The sequence below is a fragment of the Penicillium riverlandense genome, assembly GCF_028828495.1.
Source record: "Penicillium riverlandense strain IBT 135883 chromosome Unknown utg000007l_segment0_segment0, whole genome shotgun sequence".
Classification (NCBI taxonomy): domain Eukaryota; kingdom Fungi; phylum Ascomycota; class Eurotiomycetes; order Eurotiales; family Aspergillaceae; genus Penicillium; species Penicillium riverlandense.
In genome coordinates this window covers 1446760-1472929 of record NW_026643198.1, presented here as the reverse complement: position 1 = coordinate 1472929, position 26170 = coordinate 1446760, and the positions used below count along the sequence as shown (strand labels likewise).

Genomic DNA, 26170 nt, shown 5'->3' with positions numbered 1-26170 from the left:
TATCGTACGTTACAGACGCCATCTTTTTGGGAGGAGGATCAACTCCTTGATTCTTCAACCAGCATCGCTGTCCCGTGTAATCTAACGCATGACAATCTTGTCTGTTTACGCAGCTCTCAAAGCATGATCTATAAGACGGAGAGGCAAACCCATTAAGAGTATCAGTTGCAACATCTGCTTGATATTTAGTCTCACAAGGAAGAAGAAATATGAAGAAGTAAAAATAGAGGCAACTGGTGCAGAGAAAGATAAATTTCCCTTCTACTCATACCAACAAGCACGCGTGGGGGTCTCATTCACTCATAAGACGGCTTGTCCCAGTCTGACTAGGTTATCATTAGAAAGTCTTTCCCGGTCGAACCCTTGCAACACCTGATTCAGTACTGCTTTCGAGAGCTCTTCTCGGTCTACAGTCGGGACGACTCGCCCGAAGACATTGATAACACGACACAGGGCGCTCAGAGCAGCCCTCGACCACGTTATTGAATTTGTCACTACCCCGGGCTGAGCAATGCAAACCTCAACCCCCTCATATTGCGCAGGAAAGTCGAGAACCATGAGCTCCGTTTCGCACTAGGGACAACGTTAGCGCGGCCATGAAAACATCTGATAACTCTCTGATAATAAAAGTATAATCCTTCACTACAACGGAGGGGGACCTCACACGCATGACTTGATATTCCCCTTTAAACGCCGGTCTTTGCGTCGGATCTCGGGGTGTCCCCTCGGCGCTAAAGTAAAGAAAACGAAAGGGTCGGGCCGGTCCAGCTTCGTACATGGCCTTGAATCCTGCCAGAGTACAATCTTGACATACGCGTTTAACCTCCGTAAAGTCAAAGCTTCCAGCTCTGAAAGGTGTTACTGCGACAGTCCTGAGACCTCATCCAAGACCGACATTAGCAAAATATTTCTCCAATAAGAAAGACGACTGATACACACCATATGCACGCGTCAGCCCCAGCAAATTCGGCTTTTACATGGTCTGGATACTCCTCATAGTCACTAATCACAACGCTCTTCAGCTTAGATGAATAGATGTCGTCTTCGACCTGGACGGGTTTCCTGGAAAGTGCGATAACTAAGCTTATCTCACTGATCTGCAGACTCTGACGGATGACCTCTGCGCCCACCAGACCAGTAGCTCCAGCCACAATGAGTTTCATCTTGGTCTGGGTGCCGATGTATGCGTAGGTGCGTCGTTTACCGGCTCCTGATCCTTAGGCTGCCAGCGTTGAGCTGATGTCCAGCTGGTAGTGCCGTCGCGCGAGTGTTATACATTTCAAGCGCGCTTGGGCCGACGGGATTCGGGGCCAAAGTTGTTTGGCACTGCATTCTTTCAAACACACAGAATTATTTTCGTTATCTCGCAATCATTTCGCACGTCGGGTACCCCGAACCCCGGCGGAAACGGAGCGACCGAATCCCGACATCGCTAAGTAGGTTTGAAATGTAGAACCACTGATCTGGTGAATTGAAGAATCTCGCACAGTATATCCAGTTGGCGGCCCGCCAAAATATACATTTCGCGATGCAAGGACACAGCCGGGAATCCTCGAATCGATCAAAACATATTTTTGAATGGGCGTAGTCACAATAAAGCTAAGAGCTACAGAAACTGCTATATTCGTAAGATGGAGCGCCTCTTTGAGACAATAGTATGAGAGAACTGAATCTATAAGGAGCAATAGATCAAATACCCAAACCTCTACTACCGCGGCTGGACGCATAAATGAAAGAGGTAAAAATAGTAGCAACCGAAAACAGGCACGGCTTTGCTTGGCGCACCTGGCTCCATCCCTTGATTTGCTTAGCAAACAAGTTTTGATCTGGAAGGTCCGTGTTGACGGGAACTCCGTCGGGCCAAGAACAAGGATATTACGATCCTCATCTCTGTATCTCCTGTCCACAGGCCAGGGGGTTTGGGATGGCTATCTCATCTTTTCATCCTAGACTTTGGAAGGGGGCTTTGGACAGCCGGATCATAGTGTGCAACAAGGTCGGAGCTTACTGTATCCGGGGGCAGCTAGAGTATGTCCATTGGAAGAGCTCAGTCCGAAACGACCGTTTGACTGCATTATTTGTTATGTGGCTGGTATTTAATGTGGCGCATCGCGGAGGGCCTGAAAGTTCCAACGGGTGGGTTTTCCCCTTGCCAGTTATTTTCGTGGCAGGGCTGCACAGGATGTAGTGACGAGAACGGTCGTGGCGGCAACGGATGTCGACGCTAGACCTGCACGGCATTTGGAAGACTCGCACAACTGCGTTTCAGACTGAGGAGTCCAGCAGGCGTGACGATCTGCTGGGCGATCACTGCCCTTTTTGTTCTCGTCCTTGAGCTCTTCGAATCCCCCTTGACAGGTTCACAAAACTGATTTGGAGCTAGTGTTTGTTGGGGAAAAGCTCAAGGAACATAAGAGAATACCTAATCATTTTCTGTCTCATGTCTGTCGGGTCGATTGTCTCGGTTCAAAATGAGGCGACCATCCGGTTCAACTAGTCGTAGATCATTGCGGGGCGGGTTAGGGCAAGAGCTAACGGTCTGAAACGTCATGTAGACATTGCAATTAATAGGCAGCGCACCTGAGACGAACGATCGACCACAGCCTCATGAGGATCAACATGCTAAGCCACCATGAGATAAGGTTGCTCGGATTCCGCAGCTCGGACCACGGCGTGCCTTGCATACTACAGCGCTAGCGCAGTCAAACATTGCTCCCACAAGCGAGGTCGGAATGACCGCGCGCCCCCCCGGTGACCAACACGCGTGGGAAAAGAAACTCTATCTTCTGAAACGCCGGGGTCTATATGGCGTTTTGTGGGTTTTGCAGGCCCGGTCCGGGTCCGCACCTTCATAGCACACGCTGCGTACATACCTCGGAAAGGGACACGGAACGGGCCATGTCAAAGGGTCTAGAGCGTCTTGAGGGCAAATTTGGGGCTCCCTACTCTGTTAATTGCTGAAGAGAATCAATTTTCTTGTCGATAACGGGAATTCCATAGTACCAAGGTTCACTTCGGACGAGATCTATGACACCCAGTGGCGTTCTCAAGCTACATAAGGCCTGTCTAATCGACAACGCCTTGGTTTTTGAGGCTTGAGGCACTTGCATTGGCGAAACACCAGGAGCTGCAAGATCCGCCTTCTTGTGATGAGTCTCGTACATGACACCGGATTGGATAATCCACGTGCCCCCTTCCGGAGAGTGATAACAGTCAAGTCAGTCTGAAACAGGGAGGAGGCGATCTTCCTCTGCCTTGTTGGTGGAGGGTCATAGCATTCCTGGCAGCGGCACTAACACGCAGCCGTGCAGGGTGACTCGTCAACCCGGAAGAAGAGGACGTGGTCGGTATGGACTTGACCTCGCAAGATCCTCTGGGCTCAGGTCCTGCCTTCTTTGACACTATTCTGAATCGCAGTAGTTGTAGATCGGTAGGGCAGCCACCTCGAGAAAGGAACAGCGAGAAACATGGAGGCGCAGACAGGACACGCGTGGCTTGAGGAATGTTATTCGCAAGCATTTAGGGCTAATTTCCGAGTTTAGAATCGGAACGCAAGGCCAGTGCGTGTGGATCTCCATGCGATCGACCACGTTGGTCGGTGTTTCAAGCTGCCTGTTGGCCCGACCCTGGCCCCCTTGGGTCAAACCCACGCGAGCTTGCCCTCCGAGGCATGCAACGCGCACTTCCCGTTTATGGGGATCGGCAATCTAGATTTGTCCAGTGATGACGTCCCCCTTGTCCAGGTTGATCAATGGGCAACGGATGCCTTTGTTTTGATGCCTCCCTTCGGCGGCGCTCCAAGCGTTTGTGCAAAATCGAATTCTTACTCTTCATCCCTTTACAATGGCTTCGGCGTAGATGCTGAATGGGGCATATCCCGCCCTGAAACATGTGGTCCGCCATGTGCCCGGGCACATCCCTTTGGAATGTCTTACTCGGCCCCAGAGGACAATCGTGGCGGGCCTCCACCATGGACCCTTGTGCACCGTGTACCTGCCTCCTGGTCCCAGCTCCATGCAGGGGGAAAAGGCCAATCACAGCCAGCCTGATACCTGTTTTGGGTTGGTGGAGAACCGGGTATGTGCTTCGTCACTGCTTGCTTTCGGTTAGTGTCCATCCCAAGGAATTTCAGGCCATGGGGTTCCTGTGGATCGCCATAGAGGGCTTTAAGACCCATGGCAAGTGGATCCTATCGTCGTAGGCTAAAGACGTACTATGTGAAGATCCTTCCTTCATTCCTTTCTTTTCGTCTCGGTTCTCCCATGTGGGACATGATGCAAAGCCCCAGACCCCCTGCTCGCGTGTGCAGCTGCATGTTTTCTCCGAGCTTAGCCTCGCCGTTTCAGGCGCATATAAAGCCTCGGTGCTGCCAGTCCTAGCATCGTATATCTCTCTCCATGTCCTCCATCGCAAGCTCACTTCTTCACCCTACTTCGCGCGTCTCATCAGAAACCAGGCTAGCTTCTTATCAAAGAGCTTGGACACTTGTTCCACCTACCTCTCTACCTCCTGGGTTGTCAACTCAACCAGCGGGGCTTTATATCAACCACCAGGCAAAGCCATCAATCATGTCTGTCCCAGTACCCACACCCACCGCAAGGTAAGCCTGAGCAAAGCTATTTTCGTAACCATGGCTAATGATGTGAAATGTATTAGTCGTCGCAACGCAGCCCCCACCACCATCCTGACACAAGGAAACGTCAGCCAAATACCACGAAGCAGCTACAGCGCTGTAGAACGATTCATGCGAGCGCCTACCGCAGAAGGTCCATACTTTGCAGGGGCGCGGATGCAAGAGAGATCAGCACATCTCACAGTGCTGTCAAGTCACCTCAATATCGTGGATGATATTATGAAAGCAAAAAGCTAGATCAATCCGAGGAAAGAAAAAGGAAATGCGTTTATTATGAGTCTATGTAAAAATGTCTATCATGTATAATAGAAGTCAGCAGGGGGTGTTTAGGTATCAAATACAGTCGATGAAAAATGCAGCCACCCGATCACAGCAACTCCGAAATATACGTCGCCACCTCCTCATATTTGGTGCTGGGGAACTCATGCCCTGCCTCGTAGAACTTGAAAACAGCATTTCCACCCAAGGCAGCCGTGGCATCCGGCACAAGTTCATCCTTAATGATGATTGCATCATTGATGCCACACAGAATGTGGACCTTGTGAGCAGGTTGGCCGTCTGTAGTGGAGCTGTTTTTCACGGTCAGGTAATTCCCAAGACGCGTCCATGTATTCCGCTGGCGCTGGGCCAGGATCGGGCCGTGCCGCATACTGGACATGAATGCGTGAACAAAGCCAGCGTGGTGATTCACCTGCCATGTTACCGCCGAAGGCACATTGATATGTGGGTACTCTCGCGACAGAATCTGTACAGCGGCAGCACTTTGCGACGGAAGCTCCTCGGTCAGGGCGTCCGCAGCATTCAGCTTTTCGCTCTTGGGCTTCGGAGACACCAAGGGACCAGCCCGCAGGCGACGGGCAACCATAAAGCTCAGCAGAAACTCGGGCATCAAACCACGCGAGTAAAGAAGGTGTGACTTGAAACTAATCTGGGAGTCTCGAACCAGTCCAGAGGGTGCCAGAAGGACCAGCGTCGACAGCAGCTGTGGGAAGAACGACGCGAAGGCTGTGGCAATGCCACCACCCAGAGAATATCCGACCAGGCAGAACTTGCCGGACTCCACACCCGTCCAGGCGAGTGGTGACGAAGTCAGGGCAAGCAGGATTTGTGTAGAGAAGAGGCGTTCGTCCTGAGGTAGATCAGCCGGGCAATCTGAGTACCCTCTTCCAAACCTAGACGGGGTCTGTCAGCAAAGCTGGCTCCGATGCGATCGTCTCCAGGGTAATTGTCCGCTTACAGGTCGAAGAGCATCACCCGGCAGCCTCGGTCCACCAGCGCATGGGCTAAGCCGCCAAGGGCGATACAAGGCGTGGTAATACCATGCACCAGCAAGACTTTCGGGCCGTCCTCGGGACCCCATTCATACACTCTGATCGAGCCGTACGGGCTCACGACGTCGCGCGCCCCAGGCAGTACATCGTTCGGGAGAGGGAGTTTGCGGCTCTCCGCGTCGGATAGTGATGGAAGGAGAGATGCGCGCGGTGAGAGAAGAATCGACGCGCGGGGGTCTGTTGGCGAAAAGAGTGACCGAATTAGCAGGCCGAGGGTGAAGGAGGCGCCCGTCACGGCCAGCAGGGGAAGCTGGGACCGTGGGTTGGCCAGGGAATCGGACAGGAAATCCACGGTTTGGCGGTACAGGGCCATGGTTCCTCTATGATAACGATTATGCAGTTCGTCAGACGAGAGTGTGTGAAAGAAAGAGAGAAATCCCCTGAGGTGGCCAACCAGTGAATTAACTGGGGTTGGCCGTGGAGCCGAGGCCAATCGCTGACGCCATGTGCCTGATAAGATAACGAACATGGGTCGTGATTTTCGTTGATATTTGTTTATTTACTTCCCGAGATTATATACATACAAGACGGACCCTATGAATGCTGTCTGGGATATTGACTGCGTGCTGAGTCTGGAGGGGCCATCGAAACTTCAGACCACCCGACATCTCGTTCAACCGAGATCGTAGTGTGGTCGCTTGGGGCCATATGAGAACCCTTCCCGAACGTGTTCGTAAGAACAATCTCATCCTCATCTGGGGGCCGGAAGGCCCTGTCAGAATAATGATAGGACGTGCTGCTTTTGTAAGATTGGCCCGTGGAACCCCCCTGCCTGTCGCTTTCAAGCCAGTTCGGGAATATTCGGCGTACCAGGGGCCGTAGTGTGGGGAGACAGGCACATGTAATCCCGATGCAGGGTTCGACACTGGACCAGATGAAGCTGTTGGATTGGTTCCAGGTTAGGTCGTCATTTGCGTACATCTGGGTCAGGAAGTAGATTCGGATCACACCCGCCACGCAAGCACTAAATATCAATCGAAGAAGAGAGTCGTCAGCAATCTAGAAAAAGCTCAAGGCGAAGAAAGTAGGTCAAAGAAGAGCGCGCTTACAAGCCAGCCAAAAGAAAGATTCCAAGCACAGTCAGTTTTCGATTCATGGGCATTTGAAGCCGCAGCACCATTGATATGGGACAGATCAAGATAAGGAAGTCCGTGAGCACACTCAGCGCCGCATTAGAAATGAAGAAGGCGTAGATGTCGACGCAACTCCCCTCGGCAGTGGGGTCTGTATATTGCTTCCAGAAATAGTCGTAAGGCTGGCACTGAAACCCCGCGGTGACGACAATCCCGATCCACCAGCCAAGCACTAGGAACGATAGTCCATAGAGCACCCGCCGGAACCAGGTGACGGGGAAGATGCGATGGTAGAGAAGGATAACCGACATTTTGACGGCTGGGACGACGCTGCCATAGAAAAACTCGTAGAGCCAGAGGAGCTATGAAGGGAGTTATCACGTATTAGCCACCCGTTATGTCTGATTGCTGCTTCAGTACTCATTTTGGGCGTCGATCACTCACCTTGGTGACAGTGGCAATGTTCACACCGGGCGCCCAGACATGTTTGCCGACACCGTTTTTGACAGCTACCGCAGGTGTCAGCTTCAATCTCCTTTCATCTTTGCTGTTGCCGGGTCGTCCACATCATATCATAAATGATGAGATAAATTGACTAGTGGCCTTACCAATTACACTCATGATCCCATTGCCAATCGCAAAAACCTAAGTTAGAATTTAGCTTAAGGGTGTGGTTTCTCGCAAGACTCAATCATTACCAATGCCACCGCCAGGACCCAGTCATCCCACCAAAATTTCGCTTTCGACATGGATCTGGAGATATACCGCACAATAACGGCAATCGTCGCCAGGGCGAGTAGCGCCATATCAGCGCCTATAATTTGAGGGCCGAGGCTCTCGGAGAGATCCATGCCCGCAGGCGGTCCAGAAGCCATGCCGAGAGGAAAGCAAGTTAGGAATTAAAAACACACATGATAGCCGCAGTTGCCCAGACGAAGAGGATGGGGTGGATTGGTGTGCGTGGAGGTTTGCACTTGTATTTGTAGGCCAGACGTCTAACTTCAACGGTCTCAAGGCTTGGAACTCCTGTCAATAACTCGCTAAAGGACCCCCGATCCTTTGGCGCCAGAGCGAGGCTGTCAGTCGTCGAGACTGTCTGAGCTAGATCCAATTAGGACAGACATGCACCACTGACACACGCCTAGGATTCTTTAGGTTTTCGGGTCTCCACCAACAACTCTCTGTCAATCTGATTGATCATCCAAAAATCAGTCCTTTCACATTTACATAGCGACCATTGAGATGGCTCATAATGCAGACATTTCGTGACCTCGACTTTGGAATCTATTGGTGCGCTTGGCACTTGTTTTTAGAAGATTTCATCTTTACCGGTGATCAACGTATTAAGAGACTTCCGAAATACTGTAAATGGTTAGTTCGGTAGTTAATTAGGCGAAGGAATATGCTTTCTGCCCCCAAATGTCAACGAAGAGCTTTTCACTCCTCAATCCACAGGGGCAATAATCGCGGCCTTCCTATTATTACCGGCTGGGCGGTCGAGTGTTTCCTTTCTGAGAGGCGTGAGTGATTCCTTTTTAGAGCGAGTGGACAAAACGCTGCTTTTGTATTATTCCATGATCACGCCCCTCCAAAAATTCCCTTGAGAAAACCCGGGTCATTCATTGGACACCACCACGGAAAAAGCTTCCATGTCTGACTCTGGTTTGAAGTTGTATCGATTACGAAGTAGACACAGAGACGACGGCTAGACCATGCCTGGCCGAACTATGTAACTTAGATAATTAGTCTAAACGTACCATGTTTAGTAACCCCTGTTATTTTGTGAGAAAGGAAGGCCTGGACCGTTAGACCCGTAGAGGGTTATGGTGCTACGACCGGTGAGAACCTGAACAATCGCGTAAAATATCTGCGGAGTAGGTTACTCACACATCCTAGACACACCACAGGCGTTAGTTTGCGTTAGTTGATGTGATGCAGAGGCTGCTAGAGAGGCCATTGCGGGGTTGCCCCAAGCCCGCTGAGACATAGATTGTAGTCTCAAAAACAAAACAATGACATTGTAGCACAGTTATAGTTTAACATAAGCCGAGAGTGAATAAGTAAACACGGTGATAATGCTTAGCCAGGGCCAAGCATCTTCCATGAAGTGATGCCATCCCTGTTCCGGCATCTACATGCCCCCGCCAGAGAGAAGTGAAGCGTCGCCCGTCAACGGCGAAAAGAGCGTACGCACTGTGCTAAGAGAAATAGGATTCGTCGAGTCAAGTGCGGTGAAGAAAAACTCCCCTGCCATCGTTGCTCGTCCACCGGCCGACAATGCGATCATCTGGGCTCGTCCATTGAAAGCCGGGGTATTGAATCGTCCCCCGTCTCGCCAACTTCCGATCCTGACGAGTGGCGGGGCTTTGACTACTATTTCTTCAAGGCAGGCTCCTCCATCACGGGGGTTGCGGATGTGATTTTCGGGAACGGCGTTCGGGAAAGGCGTGGTGCTGCAGATCTGTCGATTTGAGCCTGCGGCATGCCGCGTAAGCCACTGGCTTATTTTATGAAGCGCCACGCAGAGATATTGGATGTGGTCCCTTCTGGAAACATGTGCACCAAGCTACAGCCATCTCATTGACAGGCCGTTGCATGTCAGTCAAGGGTTTCAAGCGCCATCCAGACGCAGATCCAGCGGGCACGATGGATATCCAAGTCCCCCTGATCAGTTGTACCCTCTGTATTTGCATCAACAAGTTGCAGGGCCACCATGTCTACGCCATAATGGAACCATCTACAATGAGTACAGAGAGGCATTCGGGGAAATTGTGCACCATGGCAAAGAAGCCCTTGCACCAACGGAAACTCCATTTCATCTTCGAGATTTTCGAGTCGGTTTTTGAATACCGCTGCTGCTCATGGCAATAAATGCAGATAATCTTCCATCCGGTACCGAGCCCTTCCACTCCCCCAACAGTCCCTTCAATCCAGTGCCTCTACGTGGTCAGCGACGGATCCGCCCTCGTCGCCAAAGCCATCGAGATAGAGCAAGCCTATGCTGCGCACCAATCAACACGAACATTATCGGCGAAGTCATGCGGAGTCTGCAAGAAGTCACCGTGTGCAACCGAAATCCCGTGGATTATAGTCGAATCATCGCTAGGAGAAGACCTGTCGACTCAACCGATCAAGCCGAATGGACATTGGTGGAGCAACATGTCGCGCTGCAAATGAGATGAACCAATTTCAGATTTGTTTCCCTAATCCTTGTCGTGTACTAGCTCAGGTTCGCTCCCGGCACGTGTCCTAAATTAGACATCGACTACTGCGATGGAACGGCCGTGTCGCATTGGGCAAATTATGCTGGATCTCGCTTCCAGCCATGAGAGCATTGGCCAGTACCAAGGCTGAGTTGGTGCTTGAGACACCAAAGGGAACAAATGCATTTGCCAATGCATCTACAGCGACGGATCCTCATAAATCTGGCAAATTTATGGGCGTTATCACGAGCCGATGGTCCCCATAATATTCGGGAAAATCGATCTAGCATGCACTGCTGGCAGTTGGTCCCCCCAATCTAAGCATGAGAGCGATGGCATTTAGCTCTCGCTTCCCCGCGTATTCTATGGCGGTGCTAGGTCAATGAATACGAATAAGGGGGTAGACCTTGCAACTCCCCCGCTATTTGAATTTATCCAAAACTCTGAGACATTCCTGTGTTGAATAGAGGGATCGTACTGCCAACAGTGACTAGGACTGACACAAAGCTACAGACCAAATAGTTAGTGTCGATATGACATGAAACTGGAGATGACTGGCATTTAGGCTTGTGTACATGATGCCCAACATGATTCATGCTCTTCACTCCAACCCCACAAGTGGGACACCCGCTAGCCAGGCCCCGCCCGCTCATCCTTCATCTTCCATTCAACCATTAGTGCTTCAGGTTAATACTGTGTTCTCCCAATCATGCCCAGGTACATGCAGGTCTTTCTCCTGCGTACCCTGACTGTTACAGACTACTTGCCCAGCACTTAGTTCCGTGACAATTAAAGTGTTAGTTCCGCTCCAAGACTCTGACCTTCAGATCCTGCATGGTCCTCCAACCGTGTTCCTGACATATTGGTTTGGTGTTTAGCATGGGCGGCGCCACGAGGTACGAGGCGGTCTCTTGGCGTCTGACCGGCGGTATGTGATTGAAGGAAATTCTTCCATTCTAGTCCCGATGGCAGCCACCATTACAACTGCGGGGCTCGTTCTCGATCCGAAACGCCTTTTCCCGGGGGAGGCGTGAAGGGCACGGGAGGCGTGAAGGGCACTTTTCCACATACATCATCCAAACTTTTCAACACACTCCTTTCAACCGAAATATACTGCCTGGAACAATATTTCGAAGAGGTCGACAAGTAACTGAACCCTAGAATGTTTACATCCGTAGCCAATGATTCTAAAGAAGAAAGTAGACTCACCCAAGAGACAGAACTGGACCGGAGGGCTCTCCGTTAGTATAAGGGTGAAACTACAGTACCCTGTCTATCCGCTCCATTTCCAGTCTTGAAGATGGCGATCCATTGACGACGATCCTTCCCATCCTCATCGCGGCCCTAGGTCCACTGCGAAATCAATGCACGACACTGGTCCTCCCCTACTCTGGAAACACTGCCGGCTTGTTGAGGGTCATTTCTTGCTATACGAGCCAATTTTGCGGCGGCCTCGCGGACCGCAACACCGTTCATGGCATAGTGTCTGTTCGCGGCCTGGCAAGACAAGATGATAATGAAGTGAGATGGCTATATAAAGACGATGCTTCCCCTGCGAAATCATTCATCTTTCCAACACTGCAGGCCAGAAAGCAAACACAAGATTTCCAGTTCACTCCTTCCAATATCTTCCGAAGATGTATGAGCGCGCGCTCCTTTTCTCTGCCATTATGGCGGCCGTTCGTGCCCAGCAGGCTGGCACGCTGACGGCTGAGACCCATCCCCCTCTGACGTGGGAGAAATGCGCTTCCGGTGGTAGCTGCACCGAGCAATCTGGATCTGTTGTCGTTGACGCCAATTGGCGCTGGGTTCACGATACCAGCAGCTCGACGAACTGCTATACCGGTAACACGGTAAGCACTCCCGCTTCCAAATTTTTTTCTCTGTCATTTCTAACAAAAGGAACAGTGGGATGCAACTCTCTGCCCAGACGACACTACATGTGCCGCGAACTGTGCGTTGGATGGTGCCGACTACTCCGGTACCTATGGCGTGACGACCGACGGCAGCTCCCTGACTCTGGGTTTTGTGACCGGCTCGAATGTTGGCTCGCGTCTCTATCTGATGGAGGACGACAGCACCTATCAAATTTTCAAGCTACTGAACCAGGAGTTCACGTTCGACGTGGATGTTTCAAATCTCCCGTGCGGCCTTAACGGTGCTTTGTACTTTGTCTCCATGGATGCGGACGGTGGCCTGTCCAAGTACAGTGGCAACAAGGCCGGGGCCAAATATGGCACGGGCTACTGTGACTCGCAATGCCCCCGGGACCTGAAATTCATCAATGGCCAGGTATGTCGAAACAGTCAATACTCCTACAAATGCTGATAGATGAACACAGGCCAACGTCGACGGCTGGGAGCCTTCCAGCAACGACGCAAACACCGGCATCGGCGGCCACGGCTCGTGCTGCGCGGAGATGGACGTGTGGGAGGCCAACAGCATTTCCACCGCTCTGACTCCTCACCCGTGCGATACCGCCAGCCAGACTATGTGTGATGCCGACAGCTGCGGCGGAACATACTCGAGCAGCCGCTACGGAGGTACCTGCGACCCTGATGGATGTGACTTCAACCCTTACCGCATGGGCAACACGAGCTTCTACGGACCCGGCGATATTGTCGACACAAACTCCAAGATGACGGTGGTGACGCAATTTATCACCAGCGACGGCACGGACACCGGCACGCTCAGCGAGATCAAGCGTATCTACGTACAGAATGGAGTTGTCATTGCCAACTCGGCCTCGGATGTCAGCGGCGTGAGCGGTAACTCAATTACCTCGGACTTCTGCACGGCCCAGAAGAGCGCGTTTGGCGATCAGGATGTCTTCTCGCAGCACGGTGGCCTGTCTGGTATGGGCACGGCTCTGTCCGGGGGTATGGTGCTCGTCATGAGCCTGTGGGATGATCACTATTCCGACATGCTCTGGCTCGACAGCGACTATCCCACCAACGCGACGGCCACCGACCCTGGCGTTGCTCGTGGTACTTGCTCGACCAGCTCTGGTGATCCGACCTCCCTCGAGGGGCAGTCCGGGTCGGCCAATGTGGTATTTTCCAACATCAAGGTTGGTCCGATCGGATCCACCTACTCGTCGTAGGACATGATGAATATTCTTGTGTATGTAGTTTGTTTAGCTTGAGTCAAGTTTGGTTCGGGAATGAATTGACTTTCCAAGGCGGAGAACCGGAAAATCCTTGGCCCGTAGAAAAATCACTGGGCTTTCTTTTGGACTAGTTACTTGATTGAGACAACCCTCCTGTTGCAGCCATGTTCGACACGGTCTGCACTCTGCCGCTCTCGGCAGACCTGTTCGCCCAGTCCATTCACCCCCAAGAACCGGTGGTCTCGGTTGGGCTGGCGTCGGGCCATGTCCAGACCTTCCGCTTACCTTCGGAGGATGGAGACAGCGATGACGGAGCTTCGAACTCGTCCGCGCGCAATGGCAAGGGGCATATCGATACCATGTGGCGAACGAGGCGGCACAAGGGCAGCTGTCGGTGCTTAGGGTTCGGCGTGGACGGCCAGTCGCTGTACTCGTCGGGCACGGACGGGCTCGTGAAAGCGGCGAATGTAGAGACGGGCCAAGTGGAGAACAAGATTGTCATTCCTTTGGGGAAAGACGGGTAAGTGGTCTAGGATTCTTAATTTATATGAGACTGACTTTAACGCGGTGCAGCTCTGTCGACGCTCCTACGGTCATCCACGCGCTGTCTCCTCAGACTCTCTTGCTCGCCACGGACTCGAGCGCATTGCATCTCTACGATCTGCGCATTCCCTACTCAAAGGTCTCAGCACGACCCGAGCAGTCGCACCACCCACATGATGATTACATCGCGTCTCTGACTCCTCTACCACCCTCCGAGACGAGTACTTCGGGCTTCAGCAAGCAATGGGTGACCACCGGCGGGACGACCCTCGCGGTGACCGATCTACGGCGAGGCGTCCTGGTGCGCAGCGAGAACCAAGAAGAAGAATTGATCAGCTCAGCGTATATCAGCGGTTTACCGTCCACTGGAACGAGCCGTGGCCAGAAAGTGATCGTGGGTGGCTCCAGCGGTGTAATGACGCTCTGGGAAAAGGGCGCATGGGATGACCAGGATGAGCGGGTCTACGTGCACCGCGACGCAGAGGGCGGCGAGTCCATTGAGACGCTGTCCGTCGCCCCGGACTTTTTGGGCAAGGGCAAGCTAGTTGCTGCTGGTCTGGGCAACGGACTGGTGAAATTTGTGCGCATTGGGTCCAACAAAGTGGTTGCGGAGGTCATGCACGACGAAACCGAGGGTGTCGTTGGCTTGGGATTTGACGTCGAAGGGCGCATGGTCTCGGGTGGTGGGCAAGTGGTCAAGGTCTGGCATGAGGCTGTCGGTGGCGCCGGTGAATCGGCGGGCGATAAGCACATGCTTGGCAGTGACAGTGACGACAGCGAGGCCGAGTCCGAAGATGGCGATCGAGACGAGCGGCAGGGCGACAAGACCCGGAAGAAGCGCAAGAGGGTCAAGGGCAAGGACCGCAGCGCTAACCAGCAGGTCATGGCCTTTCACGACATGGACTGAGTGCACATTCGGATACCCCGTCTACAAAAGAAGGAATGTGTGGCATGTAGGCATATAGCGCGGTGTTAAGGTGGAAAAATAGCAATTGATGATCAAGAATTCAACGGATCTAATCACAGCCGACTCGGCAGTGTCACAATGTCATACCCGGCTTATTAAAGCTGACCAATTGTTTAGGTATCCACGGGGGATTTCCGCGATAGTTGTATTGAGATTTAACCCATTATTGTAGAAAGGAGACACTAGGCAAGGGATGAGATGATCCTGAAGATATAGTTACGAACAAGATATAGAAGTTAGGGCTAAATATTCCCCTCTGGAATGGCGACCCCACGAGTGCACGCCCCACGTCGAACATTGACTTCATCCCGAACGATTCATGGCCCGGTGGCGTGTGGGGAACATGATATAAAAACTACCCATCGGCAGTTCCGTCTCCTTCCTCAACCCCCCATTCACCATGGACGCCTTCGAGTACAACCCCAACCCCGGCCGTGTCGTCTTCGGCAGCGGCACGCTCCAAAAACTGCCCGATGAGATCGCCCGGCTGCAACTAAAAGCGCCGCTGGTGCTGTCCACACCACAGCAGATCAGCCAGGCCGAGAGCGTCAAGGCCGTGCTCAAGGGCCAGGTCGCGGGAATTTTCAGCGAGGCGACCATGCACACCCCGACCCATATCACGGACAAGGCCCTCGAGTATGCCAAGGCGCAGGGCGCCGACTCGGTCGTCTCCATTGGCGGCGGTAGCACCATTGGTTTGGGCAAAGCGATCAGTATCCGCACGGGCTTGCCGCATATTTGTATTCCCACGACCTATGCCGGCAGCGAGATGACCCCGATTCTGGGGGAGACAGCCGACGGCCTGAAGAAGACTCGCTCCGACCCAAAGATCCTGCCGGGGACGGTCATCTACGATGTCGACTTGACAATGACTCTGCCGGCGGCGATGAGTGCTACTAGCGGTGTCAACGCGATCGCGCACGCGGGTAACTATTCCCACTCTGTCTTTTGACAGGTCCGTCAAACTGATGATGCCTATAGTTGAGGCTCTCTACGCCCGTAACACCAATCCGATCATCAACATGATGGCCATTGAGGGCACGCGGGCGCTAGCCTCCGCTCTCCCCGAGATTGTCGAAAACCCATCCTCCCAGTCCGCACGTTCCAAGGCCCTATACGGCGCCTGGCTATGCGGAACCTGCCTAGGCAGCGTGGGCATGTCCATCCATCACAAACTGTGCCACACGCTCGGCGGCAGCTTCAACCTTCCCCACGCGGAGACACACACCGCCGTCCTGCCGCATGCTATCTCCTACAATGCCCCTAACGTCGCGGAAGCCATGAAGCAACTGGCTGATGCGCTTCCCGATAGCAATGGCGATGCCATCCACGGGCTGAATGTCCTTCTGACCAAGCTCAAGGTCAAGCGCGGATTGAAGGACTTTGGGATGAAGGAGGAGGATGTTGATAAGGCGGCTGATATTGCTGTTTCGAATCCGTACTGGAATCCTCGTGCCATTGAGCGGGCGCCCATTCGTGAGTTGATCCGGCGGGTCTGGGCCGGTGAGCCGGCGCGGGCGGATCTGTAAATATCATCGTGTGTAGGATTTTACCGGATAAATTCACTATACTCTATTTGTCTTTGAAAAGGTGGCTTTATAAATGCCACGACTACTAGATCATGTTTCGGGGATCATACACTCATCTCTTTGGAAAGAGCACATCAAAGGCACTCATAGATTGGAGGATCAATCCTTCATCGCCGGATCTTCCCATCGCAGCTAAGCCAAAAGGCTTGCCGTTGTATTCCAAAAAAGGCTTTGTTCCCAGTGGAAAGCTACTCACAATCAGCGATAATATAATCTGGGAGTCCCAACTACGACCTGATAACTAACGTTAAGGGCTTGTATTGAAATCACGGATTGCCGGGGCCGATGTGGGGTCTTGCCCAAGTTTCTTTTTTTCCTCTCTTCTGCCCCTCCATCACCAACCAACAGTTCACACGATGGGCACCGACATGGAGGCAGCGCCCGTGCTGTCGACTCCCGACTCGCGCATCCTCGAAGAAACTGCTCCCGTGGCTCCCCGGGAAGCGTCGCGGTTGTCGGACGACGAGCTCGCTATCACCTATGACATCGAGCGCACGCTGAAAGAAATCCGCCAGGCGCGGTACAAGCGCATCGCTCTCCAGTTCCCCGATGAAATGCTTCCGGATGCTCCGCGAGTATTCCAACTGCTCAGCCGCGGCCTGAATCACGAAGAACGCTCCACGACGAATGGCACCCAGACCCCGACTCAAACCGCTGATAGCGCCGATACGAACCTGGCTCAATCCGTGTCGCAGCTCCAGGTTGACAAGAAGGAAGAGAAATGGTCTCCTCGCCTGTACATTCTGGCGGACACCTCCTACGGGACTTGCTGCGTGGACGAGGTGGCGGCGGAGCATGTGGACGCGGACGTGGTGGTGCATTATGGGAGATCGTGTCTGTCGCCAACGGCCCGACTGCCCGTGATCTACGTTTTTACGCACAAGGCACTGTCCATCGACCCCGTGGTGCAGGCCTTCAAAGCAACATATCCCGATCCAACGGCCAAAGTGGTCATCGCCGCCGACGTGACCTACACCGACCACGTTCCCACCGTGCACACCCGCCTCGTGGAAGAAGGATACAGCAATCTGTTCGCGACAGAGGTCGTTCACGAGCCCTCCTCCGCCATCCCCAATCGCACCGTCCCCGACTCCGTCCGAAACGCACCAGAGACACTATCCGAGTGGCAGCTTTTCCACATCTCCGACCCGCCAACCACCCTCCTATTGACCCTTGCCTCTCGCGTATCCGCGATCCATATCTACCCCACAGAGACGCCCAGCAGCAACCCTGTCAAACCTCTGCCCGCATCCACGGCGATCGCCTTGCGACGTCGATACGCCATCATCACCTCCCTGACGACGGTGCCCATCTGGGGCATTTTGATCAATACCCTCAGCGTGAAGAATTATTTGCATATTGTGGACCATGTGAAGGAGCAGATTGCCGCAGCCGGCAAGAAGAGTTACATGTTTGTGGTGGGCAAGCTCAATGCGGCCAAGGTCGCCAATTTCAGCGAGATCGGCGGCTGGGTGGTCATTGGTTGCTGGGAGAGCTCGCTCGTGGATTCCAAGGAATTCTGGAAGCCGGTCATCACCCCGTTTGAGCTGGAATTGGCATTGAAGGGGGACGCGGAGCGCGTGTGGACGGGTGTGTGGCAGAGCGATTTCCAGGCCGTCCTCGATCAGCCCCGAGAGGAGCAATCGGCTACCGCCAACGACGAAGACGAGGAAGACCTGTCGGAATCCGAGTCCGCGCCGCCGGAGTTTGATTTGCGCACCGGGCGATACGTCTCGCATTCCCGTCCGATGCGGGATCCCGGGCCTGCCCAGATTGATGGATCATCTGGACCCTCCGCTGCTCGAGCCTTGGCTCGTCGGACCAGAGGCGATCTGACCATGATCGGCGGGGCCGTGTCGCCGGGGGCAGAATTCTTGCGATCCCAGCGGACGTGGAAGGGGCTGGGCAGCGATTTTGACATTCGATATGACGAGGAGGATGACAGTACACTGGTCCGGGAAGGGCGCAAGGGCATCGCCAGGGGGTACACGGTGGGCGAGTCCGAGCGACACTAACTGATCATGAAACAAGGAAGAACAAACTATAGGTAGCCCTCCTAAGTACCGATGCACATAGAAATCCGTCAATCAATAATACCTCCAGAAGAATAGTACTACGTCACATGACGGGGTTCCCTTCCTAATCCATCATTCATCCGTTCTGGTCTGGTCTGTTCTCTCTGGGTCGGACTCTCTTTTGACTCTCTCTCCTTCTTCCCCCTCCGTTCCTCCCTCACCCTGGGACCTTTCCCCCTTTCCGGTCCCTCTGTGTCTCCTTCCGTTCCGCCCGGCCCTTGCGATCGCGCCCCCATCCGGCTTATCGACGATCGACTCGCTACGTTTGATGGCCTTGCATGGTGGCTTGTCCTGGGTGAATAGTCTCCCATCGACATCTACATCCCCTCGTCTTACCATGTGCTGTGCCTCTACCTTCGCCCGCGACCGCGCGCCACTTCGATTCTCCGTCTGAGCGACGGCGTGTGTCCTCCGTCCGTCACGCGGATCTAGGTGATGAGCCGCCCGGATCTCACCACCATGACACACGCAGGGACCGAGGAACTACCAGCGCCACAGCAGGAGCTGGTGGAAGCCGCACTCCAACACTCAGTCGTCCCCGACGAGCGGCCTCTTTCGACCTTTGAGCGAGTGATCACAACCCATGCGCCCATTCTAGAATCGCTTCTCCTCCAGATCCCCACCGACACCCTCATCAAACTCTACCACACCTCTCACTACCTGCGGTCATTCCTCCGATCATACCCGACCGCATGGAAGTCCCTCTCCTTTCGTCTGCTCTTCCCATCGGGTACCCTCCCAACGGCCCGGATTGTCGTGCCGGGGCTGCCCGAGCCGATTACGCATCGCCAGTCGCGTCCCTACGCCCTTGACCAATTGTTAATGAACGTCGTGATCCCCTTCAGCGGATGCTTAAAGAGTCTGACGTTGGACAACACAGCAGTGTCGGGACAAATTCTGATTTCGACCGTGTTGCATTCTCGCCGGGAGACATTGGAGCACCTCTCCGTTCGGGGATGCAAGAATGTTTCCCTCAAGTACCATGTCATCCCATACCTCACCATGTTTGGGCTGCAGTATGACGTGGACATGGAAAAGAACATCGGGACTTCTCCCTCAACAAAGCGACTGGCCCTCAAGAGTCTCTATGCATACCGATGCCGTCATCACCGCCGCAGGCCCTATCTGTCGTCTTCTCTCGTACGCAAGGATTCCGACTCGGAGCCGACGCACGAGCTGGTCAACCTCTGCCACAAGCTAGGGATCTGGACCGACACTGCCTGGTGCACCACCCCCGCTGGCAGGTGCTTTCGCAGGCGCGGCTATGTATCGATGAGAGTCCCGCAAGGATCCCCGGAAGTATGGGTGGTCTTTGATCGACTTTGGAGATCGAAAAACTGGATTGGACCCATCGACTCGCGGGCTAGTGGGACCCGAGTGCATGATGGGAAGCTGTGGGAAAACTGCGACAGTGGAAATTACGGTGAACCATTGGGGACAGGTGAAGGATCTGACCTGGGCGAGGGCAAGCTGACGCCGACACATCTGCGCCGCAGTCACACCCAATTTGTTGAAAACGTTCGCTGTGATCACTGCTTCGAGCCCGTCTCGGAGCGGTGTGAGCAATGCAGTATCTTGATGCATTGCGTCGGTTGCCGCAAGACTCTTTGCGCCAGCTGCGCCTACGAGCGGCCATATCTGCACCGTGGGCACTCATCCACCTCCACTGAGAGTACCACCGGGAGTAGCACCGACTCCTTATGGTGGGCTCCTGGGGCGACACATTCCCCCAGTTCGATGCAAGACCCCGTCTCCAATCCAGTAGACAATAATAACAACAACAACAACAATGCATTCCATCCGGCACACATGACGCTCCATCCAGCACTCAAATTTCACTGGTGCTGCACAGAACCCATCTTTTCTGGGGGAGGCGGAATCAGCATCGGAACCCCAAGTCGGGACGTGGATCAGGTGCGGGCTGCCCCCCTACCTCGAAATCAAGGGTGGGAGGATCTCGAGTACACTGTCAGCGAATGGAGCAAGACATTCCCAAAATATGCTTACGGAGACCCCGGCAAACCTGACTACTCCCTCGAAACTGGGCACCTGGCGATGATGAAATGGTTGCTTGGCCCACCTAATCGCCAGGTCTCTCCGTGTCCACGCAATCTATGCCAGGAGTGCTACGACTCACCACAATGGAAAGTGCACTGCAAGAGCTGCTCAAAACCTCTTTGCATTGAGCACGACCTCCGCGGTCTTCGCTTACGGATCTGCGGCTACCGTGACCTAGCATTCGAAAAGATGACCATCCAAAACCGCTCCGCGGCGAACCCGCCACCAATATCAGATATCATTGGCATTCGCGCGGATCAACTGCCAAGCTACGACCTACCTTTCCGCACTCAACGGCTCCTCGACTCCGCCACCAGCAGCTTTACTGAAGATCCTCACGTCGACGGTCTACTGGACGGGGCAGGGCCCGACTCAAACAGTGGTGACCACCCGACCTATCCAGGCCTTCCTCCACGCCATCAGTCTCGCTCCTACTCCGCTCCGACGTCCACGCATTCTGGTTCTTCCTCTCCATCCTCGGCTGGTTTTGAGTCGCCGTTCGAAATTCCAAAATGGCAAGGCTGCCAGTCCTTCTTTTGCCCTCAATATCGGGCCGTTGGGGACCAGCGCCAGAGATGCCCCAGCTACCTGCGTGAATGCAAGAACTGCGCCGTATTCGTCTGCCAGGACTGCGTCCACGCCAATCCGCCATGCAAATGCACCTACTGCGAGGAGAACTACTTGTGCCCGAACTGCACGAAAGTCCGTGCTCGCGATGGCCTATGCCGCCGGCGCGAAGAAGAGAAAGCGCGGCGAGAGCGCAAGTGGAAGCAAGACATGCAGGTTCTAGAGGGCATCTTGGAGCTAAAGGTGGCGAACGAAGTCGCCGAGTTTGCGGGCCAATTCTTCGAGCTTATTGGCGAGCGCGACAACGACAGCGATGCGATCACTCCGATCACTCCCATTTACGACGATGTACCCCATGCTGAACCATCACCTTTACCGGCCAGCATCCCTCCTCACACGGTCAATGTTAGTAGCGATCTCGAGGCTTCCTTGTTCTTCGGGCCCAACGATTTCGGCTCTCTTTATGGCTCTGAGTAGGCGCGCGGCCACCCCCGTCTCCGACTCCTTTTGTTTCCACTCAGTTCTCATTTAGCGACACTTCCATACCACGGCGTTCTCGGATATTCTTTTTTTTTATCTTGTTTTATATCTTTTAGCCTTTTATCTTATCCTTATCCCATGTGATTGTGTTTTCCGGGACGATTTACCCCATCGGCGTGATAACCCTGGTGTGTCAGATAGGCGTTGCAAGATACACGGGTTGAACAGGAAATAGTGACATTCCTTTTTTTTTTACTCTTTCATCCATTTCATCTTCAGTGGAGCTGATGCTGCAGATGGCAAATTGCCATCCAGTCTGGGTGGGGTGCTCGGACTTGACGACACGGCTGGTCAATAGATGCAGTCTAGTTTGATCGTCCTTTTGTTTCTCTTGTATTCAATGCCGGGCTGGATTCGTGTTGCGAGATAATTTGAGGACCATATTCATACCAGGGCAGCTGAACTACCTGCTGCTGTTAGGTTCCTGCAAGATAACGGTTGATAGATGTCCTGTGAAGGGTCGGAAGTCTTGATCATGTCTATTCGAACGAAGTGTCCGGATTACTGTGGTCTCTTGCATGTATCAGTGTCAACAGTTCTCATCCGCCTCTGCAAATATATAGTGTATATCAGCACCAGACATTGGATTGTATTGGTTGGAGACAGGCTATATCTGCAACATCTACTCGCCCAAGGAAAGAAGATTCTAACAGAGGTCAGGGTGCGGACTAGTAAATAATGATTATTCAAGCTAAAATGATTCCCATTGCAGTCTCTTAAAGCAAAGCACGCCGATATGACAGGAAAAATAGAAAACAAGGAAAGAAAATAAAAGCTTCATGACATGCTCGTTGCTGCCTCGCCCCACGCCAAAAGCAGAATAAGTTTACCGCTTCCGCGGGCCAGGACGGGGTTTGGTCTCATCGGGACCAACGGGGTGCAGCATGACCTTGTTGACCATTTGCGGGTTATTGGCTGAGTAGCCCTTGCTCCATTCGTAGCTGACGGCATAGGCGAAGATATTTCCATTGCGGTTGAAGGCCGTGGTAGGGATGGGCCCGCCGACAGCCGGGTAGCCCTTGAGACGATGCTTAGCGTCCTTATCCCAGAAGTGGAAGGTGCCGTCGCTGCCCGCGGTGCTGAAGGTGCCATGCACTGGGTGGAAGTTGATCGAGTTGACGGAGTAGATATTCGTGGCATCGCGGGAATTAGGCGGGGTCTCGCGGTGGCACTTGAAGGAGAAGTTCGAGGCGGAATCCTTCTCCTCGACGTACTGGATGGCGCAGCGGCCCTCGATGCTGCCAACGGCAAACCCGGACGCGTCCGAGAAGCAGCTGACGACCCGCGTCTGCCACTTGAGCGGGGACTGCATGGTCTTGTAGAACTTGGTCGGGTTGTCCAGGTTGATGATGTTGATGTACCGGTCCGCCGTGCCGACTACCAGCAGCTTGTTTTTCACGTCCATCGTGTAGATGCGCTCCTGGCACTCGACCTGCGCGATGGGCGTCTGCTGCCGTAGGTCCCAGTATTTCACCGTCTTGTCCCACGATCCCGTGATCAGCAGCGGCGACCCGCCCGCCGACGGGTTGGGGATCATATGGCAGCTTCGGATGGGTGCGTCGTGCGCCGCTACCTGCACTGCGGTGGTTGCGCCCGCACCGAGATCCAGCAATCGTGCTGCCTTGTCGGCGCCAGCTCCGACAACCTTGGTTCCGTCCTGCAGAGAGGAAAAAAGATGTTAGCATGCAACAAAGCATGTGTAATGAAAAGCAAGCTTACCGGAGACCAGCAGCAGTTCAACACGGGAGCCTCATGCTCAAACAGCGCTTTTCCTTCACTCTGGCCCTGCTCGTTGATCTCGTAGATGCGGACCTTCTTGTCCCACGAAGCGACAGCAAGGTGCTCGCTAGCTGGCGAGAATCGAATATCGGAGATGCTGTCCTCCGGGGGTGAGTTGAGCGTGACGTCCTTGGAGATGTCGCCAGTGGTGTTCGTCTGGCCCGCGGACGTCGACGCGCTGACGGAGCCGAAGAGCGACATCTGGACTGGCGCGAAGAAAGTGTGTTGACCGAGCAGGGAGTTGGGATACGGCTGGCGATAGCTAAAAAGAGGGGTATATCATCCAGGAAAGAAGGGAGGTGGCCTGTCGGGAGAATTGGGGAAACGGGAGAGCAGCAAAGAAAGAGTCGCGAATGCTTTTGAGCTGCGCGACTTTCGGAAGGTTTGGTTTGGCGCTGGGATGCTCCTGTTATTGCCTCAGGCATGAAACCTTGTCACCGCCTTCTATAATAGTGACTGGGCTGGGGGGGACTTGTGCCCTAAGTACTCATTGCTTTAATTTCTTCGATTAATTTTTTTTTTTTTTAGATGCTATTTGTATTGCTATGGCTGTTGGTAATAATGTGCGATTTGGCATACCACTTGGAGGTTTCATTGAAACTAAGGGGCGTGTTGAATGAACTCTTTTGTTTGATTTATGTCCGGAAGAAGAATTATATAGTCTTGCCCTAGACTCACTTTCGGAGAGAAACTTTGACTGGCAAGGCCAGAGTGTGAGCACTAAGACCCTCCTTGATGCCAAGATCCCAGTTCGAATGTAGAACGTTGATATTGTATCTCCAAAACAGAGTGGCAATGATTAACTGCATTTCGAAGAGTGCGATATTCCTCCCAATGCAGGAACGGCCTCCTTGGGTAAATGCAAGATACCCTCTTTGCATGCTGGTGCTGTCTGAAAGGAGCCAGCGCTCTGGGACGAAGTCGTCGGGATTTTCCCCAAATACAGCTGGATCACGATGGACCGTACGAGTAGAGACTGACGCCGTTGTTCCCTCCTCCAGCCATTCACCAGACACAAAAAGCCCGCCTTTGGGGATGATGCGCGGTAGGCCGGCCTCGAGGGATGGTCGGAGTCGTAGACTCTCATCAATACAAGCCCTGAGATAGGGTAGATCCTTGACAGCTTCATATATGGGCACATCCTCCTTACTTCCTTGCAGTGCTCTCTCAAGTTCTTCGTACAGCTTAGCCGCAGCTCCCGGATAACGAGCCAGAAAGTAAACAGTATTCGTCAAGGCAATTTCCGTGTTTTCGGTGGCCCCAATGAGATTAACGGATTCGCTCAGGATCTCGCCAAACTCTAGGCAGAGTGCATTCGAATCTTTGTCCCATAGCAATGTGGAAACAAGGTCATTGAGTGGGCTTTGATTCGCTTTGATGCGCTCAACGTCCGTTGCAAGTCGTTTCCGAAGAAGATGGATGGCGATATCGCGAACCTGCCCTCCAAGCTTCCATCCTTGATGCCACCAAGTCAAATTCTTGACCCATTTCATGGATTCGGAAGCCCAGCCAGCCATCACCACGGCATAGGCGGACTGGACCAGCCCCTGATAAAGATCCGCCTCGTATTTCTCTCCTGTGATAGTCTCGGCAGGAGCAACAAGCGTATCTCGCTCCAAGAATCTCGGGTTGTGACTGAAAAGAGCTGCAAAATTCGAATCGAAGAGGATGGCGAGGTTGACGAACTTCATATCCAGAATTTGAGGCTTCTCGGAACCAGCCAAGCGATGATCGATGTACTTGATCATGCCCTCCAGGTGGGATTGCATTATATCCTCCAGCTCCACTACACTTTTCTGTGCAAATGTCTGGGCAAATCTCCGGCGCTTGGTGCTGTGGATGGCCCGATCTCGAGAGTCTGAAACGTTCAGGTGCGTCGAATTAAAAGAATCGTAGAAGGTGTCCTTGGTTGCGGGTGATCCGTGTCCATAGATGTCCTTGATCGCCTGAGTAGTTGCGAAACTGACATGAGTTGGACCGACACGGACAATATCGCCGTATTGCTTGTGGGCACGGTGGATAGTAATGGTGCGGGTATGCCGATACTGATGAACAACAGCCCACGCATTGGTAAACGCTGCGAGTCCCACGCTAGGGAAGCGACGTAGTTTTTTTGGATCTTGAAGGTAAACGAATAATGGATACAAAATCAAGGTCACCAGGCAGAAGACTGCAATGAGCTCGCAAAAGTTGTGACCGTACATTATGTTGGCGGGCAGAGTAGTATCATTCACAGTGGAAAGGAGTAGGAACCTCTCGACTCTTATCTTATAAGTGCTCACCATGGAATAGGATGTCTTTGGGCACCATAGCCTTCCCGGGTGTCTCCATTATCCACGTAAGTGGCCAGATGATCTCGATGATCACTCGACGGCCGCTAAGTGTTGATGGCAAAGGCCGGTATTTCACTCGCCGAAAAATTACCGTATTAGGCAAGGGCTCAAAATCGTTTCCTCTATCGTTGATTGGTTCGTCGCTATTCCGATATCGTGGACCACTGCTTCAGGATCGAGAAATCGATCGCTGGTAACCCGAGAACCCCCACTTCGTTAATTCCGCATAGGACGGATAATGTCTGCCACTTCTTTAGTTTGTTCTTTCCGTTTTAGTGCTCAGCTCTCGCTCAGTGAGTAAAACTGAGCACTCTCAGAGCAGCCTCACTGATAATTATATAAGCACACGGAACCTCTCAGAGCATCGCCT

General features: G+C 53.2%; 10 protein-coding genes across 10 annotated transcripts; 5 read left to right on the top strand and 5 right to left on the bottom strand.

The window, feature by feature from the left end:
* Positions 1-296: 296 nt before the first annotated feature.
* N7474_008164 (uncharacterized protein) lies at positions 297-1163 on the bottom strand (the record flags this gene model as incomplete). The annotated part of the gene is made up of 4 exons (XM_057199574.1): positions 297-326; positions 385-573; positions 815-872; positions 940-1163. 4 exons carry the CDS (start codon positions 1161-1163, stop codon positions 297-299), a joined length of 501 nt encoding a protein of 166 aa, XP_057050275.1.
* A 3837-nt stretch (positions 1164-5000) lies between these two features.
* On the bottom strand, positions 5001-6277 carry N7474_008163 (alpha/beta fold hydrolase; the record flags this gene model as incomplete). The annotated part of the gene is made up of 2 exons (XM_057199573.1): positions 5001-5805; positions 5871-6277. The coding sequence occupies 2 exons, from the start codon at positions 6275-6277 to the stop codon at positions 5001-5003; spliced, it is 1212 nt and encodes a 403-aa protein (XP_057050274.1).
* A 287-nt stretch (positions 6278-6564) lies between these two features.
* On the bottom strand, positions 6565-7912 carry N7474_008162 (uncharacterized protein; the record flags this gene model as incomplete). The annotated part of the gene is made up of 5 exons (XM_057199572.1): positions 6565-6928; positions 7014-7399; positions 7482-7546; positions 7646-7682; positions 7736-7912. Coding segments are annotated over 5 exons (1029 nt in total), but the record flags the coding sequence as incomplete, so codon positions are not given.
* A 3965-nt stretch (positions 7913-11877) lies between these two features.
* Positions 11878-13343, top strand: N7474_008161 (glycoside hydrolase family 7 protein; the record flags this gene model as incomplete). Its single annotated transcript, XM_057199571.1, has 3 exons — positions 11878-12093; positions 12149-12532; positions 12582-13343. 3 exons carry the CDS (start codon positions 11878-11880, stop codon positions 13341-13343), a joined length of 1362 nt encoding a protein of 453 aa, XP_057050272.1.
* Positions 13344-13513: 170 nt separating this feature from the next.
* On the top strand, positions 13514-14799 carry N7474_008160 (WD40 repeat domain-containing protein; the record flags this gene model as incomplete). The annotated part of the gene is made up of 2 exons (XM_057199570.1): positions 13514-13869; positions 13923-14799. 2 exons carry the CDS (start codon positions 13514-13516, stop codon positions 14797-14799), a joined length of 1233 nt encoding a protein of 410 aa, XP_057050271.1.
* Positions 14800-15259: 460 nt separating this feature from the next.
* On the top strand, positions 15260-16388 carry N7474_008159 (maleylacetate reductase; the record flags this gene model as incomplete). Its single annotated transcript, XM_057199569.1, has 2 exons — positions 15260-15785; positions 15841-16388. 2 exons carry the CDS (start codon positions 15260-15262, stop codon positions 16386-16388), a joined length of 1074 nt encoding a protein of 357 aa, XP_057050270.1.
* Positions 16389-16804: 416 nt separating this feature from the next.
* On the top strand, positions 16805-18463 carry N7474_008158 (2-(3-amino-3-carboxypropyl)histidine synthase subunit 1/2; the record flags this gene model as incomplete). Its single annotated transcript, XM_057199568.1, has 1 exon — positions 16805-18463. The coding sequence occupies one exon, from the start codon at positions 16805-16807 to the stop codon at positions 18461-18463; it is 1659 nt and encodes a 552-aa protein (XP_057050269.1).
* Positions 18464-18982: 519 nt separating this feature from the next.
* N7474_008157 (uncharacterized protein) lies at positions 18983-21625 on the top strand (the record flags this gene model as incomplete). Its single annotated transcript, XM_057199567.1, has 1 exon — positions 18983-21625. One exon carries the CDS (start codon positions 18983-18985, stop codon positions 21623-21625), a length of 2643 nt encoding a protein of 880 aa, XP_057050268.1.
* An 889-nt stretch (positions 21626-22514) lies between these two features.
* On the bottom strand, positions 22515-23668 carry sonA (putative nuclear pore complex protein (SonA); the record flags this gene model as incomplete). The annotated part of the gene is made up of 2 exons (XM_057199566.1): positions 22515-23345; positions 23408-23668. 2 exons carry the CDS (start codon positions 23666-23668, stop codon positions 22515-22517), a joined length of 1092 nt encoding a protein of 363 aa, XP_057050267.1.
* A 473-nt stretch (positions 23669-24141) lies between these two features.
* N7474_008155 (uncharacterized protein) lies at positions 24142-25671 on the bottom strand (the record flags this gene model as incomplete). The annotated part of the gene is made up of 1 exon (XM_057199565.1): positions 24142-25671. The coding sequence occupies one exon, from the start codon at positions 25669-25671 to the stop codon at positions 24142-24144; it is 1530 nt and encodes a 509-aa protein (XP_057050266.1).
* Positions 25672-26170: the final 499 nt, after the last annotated feature.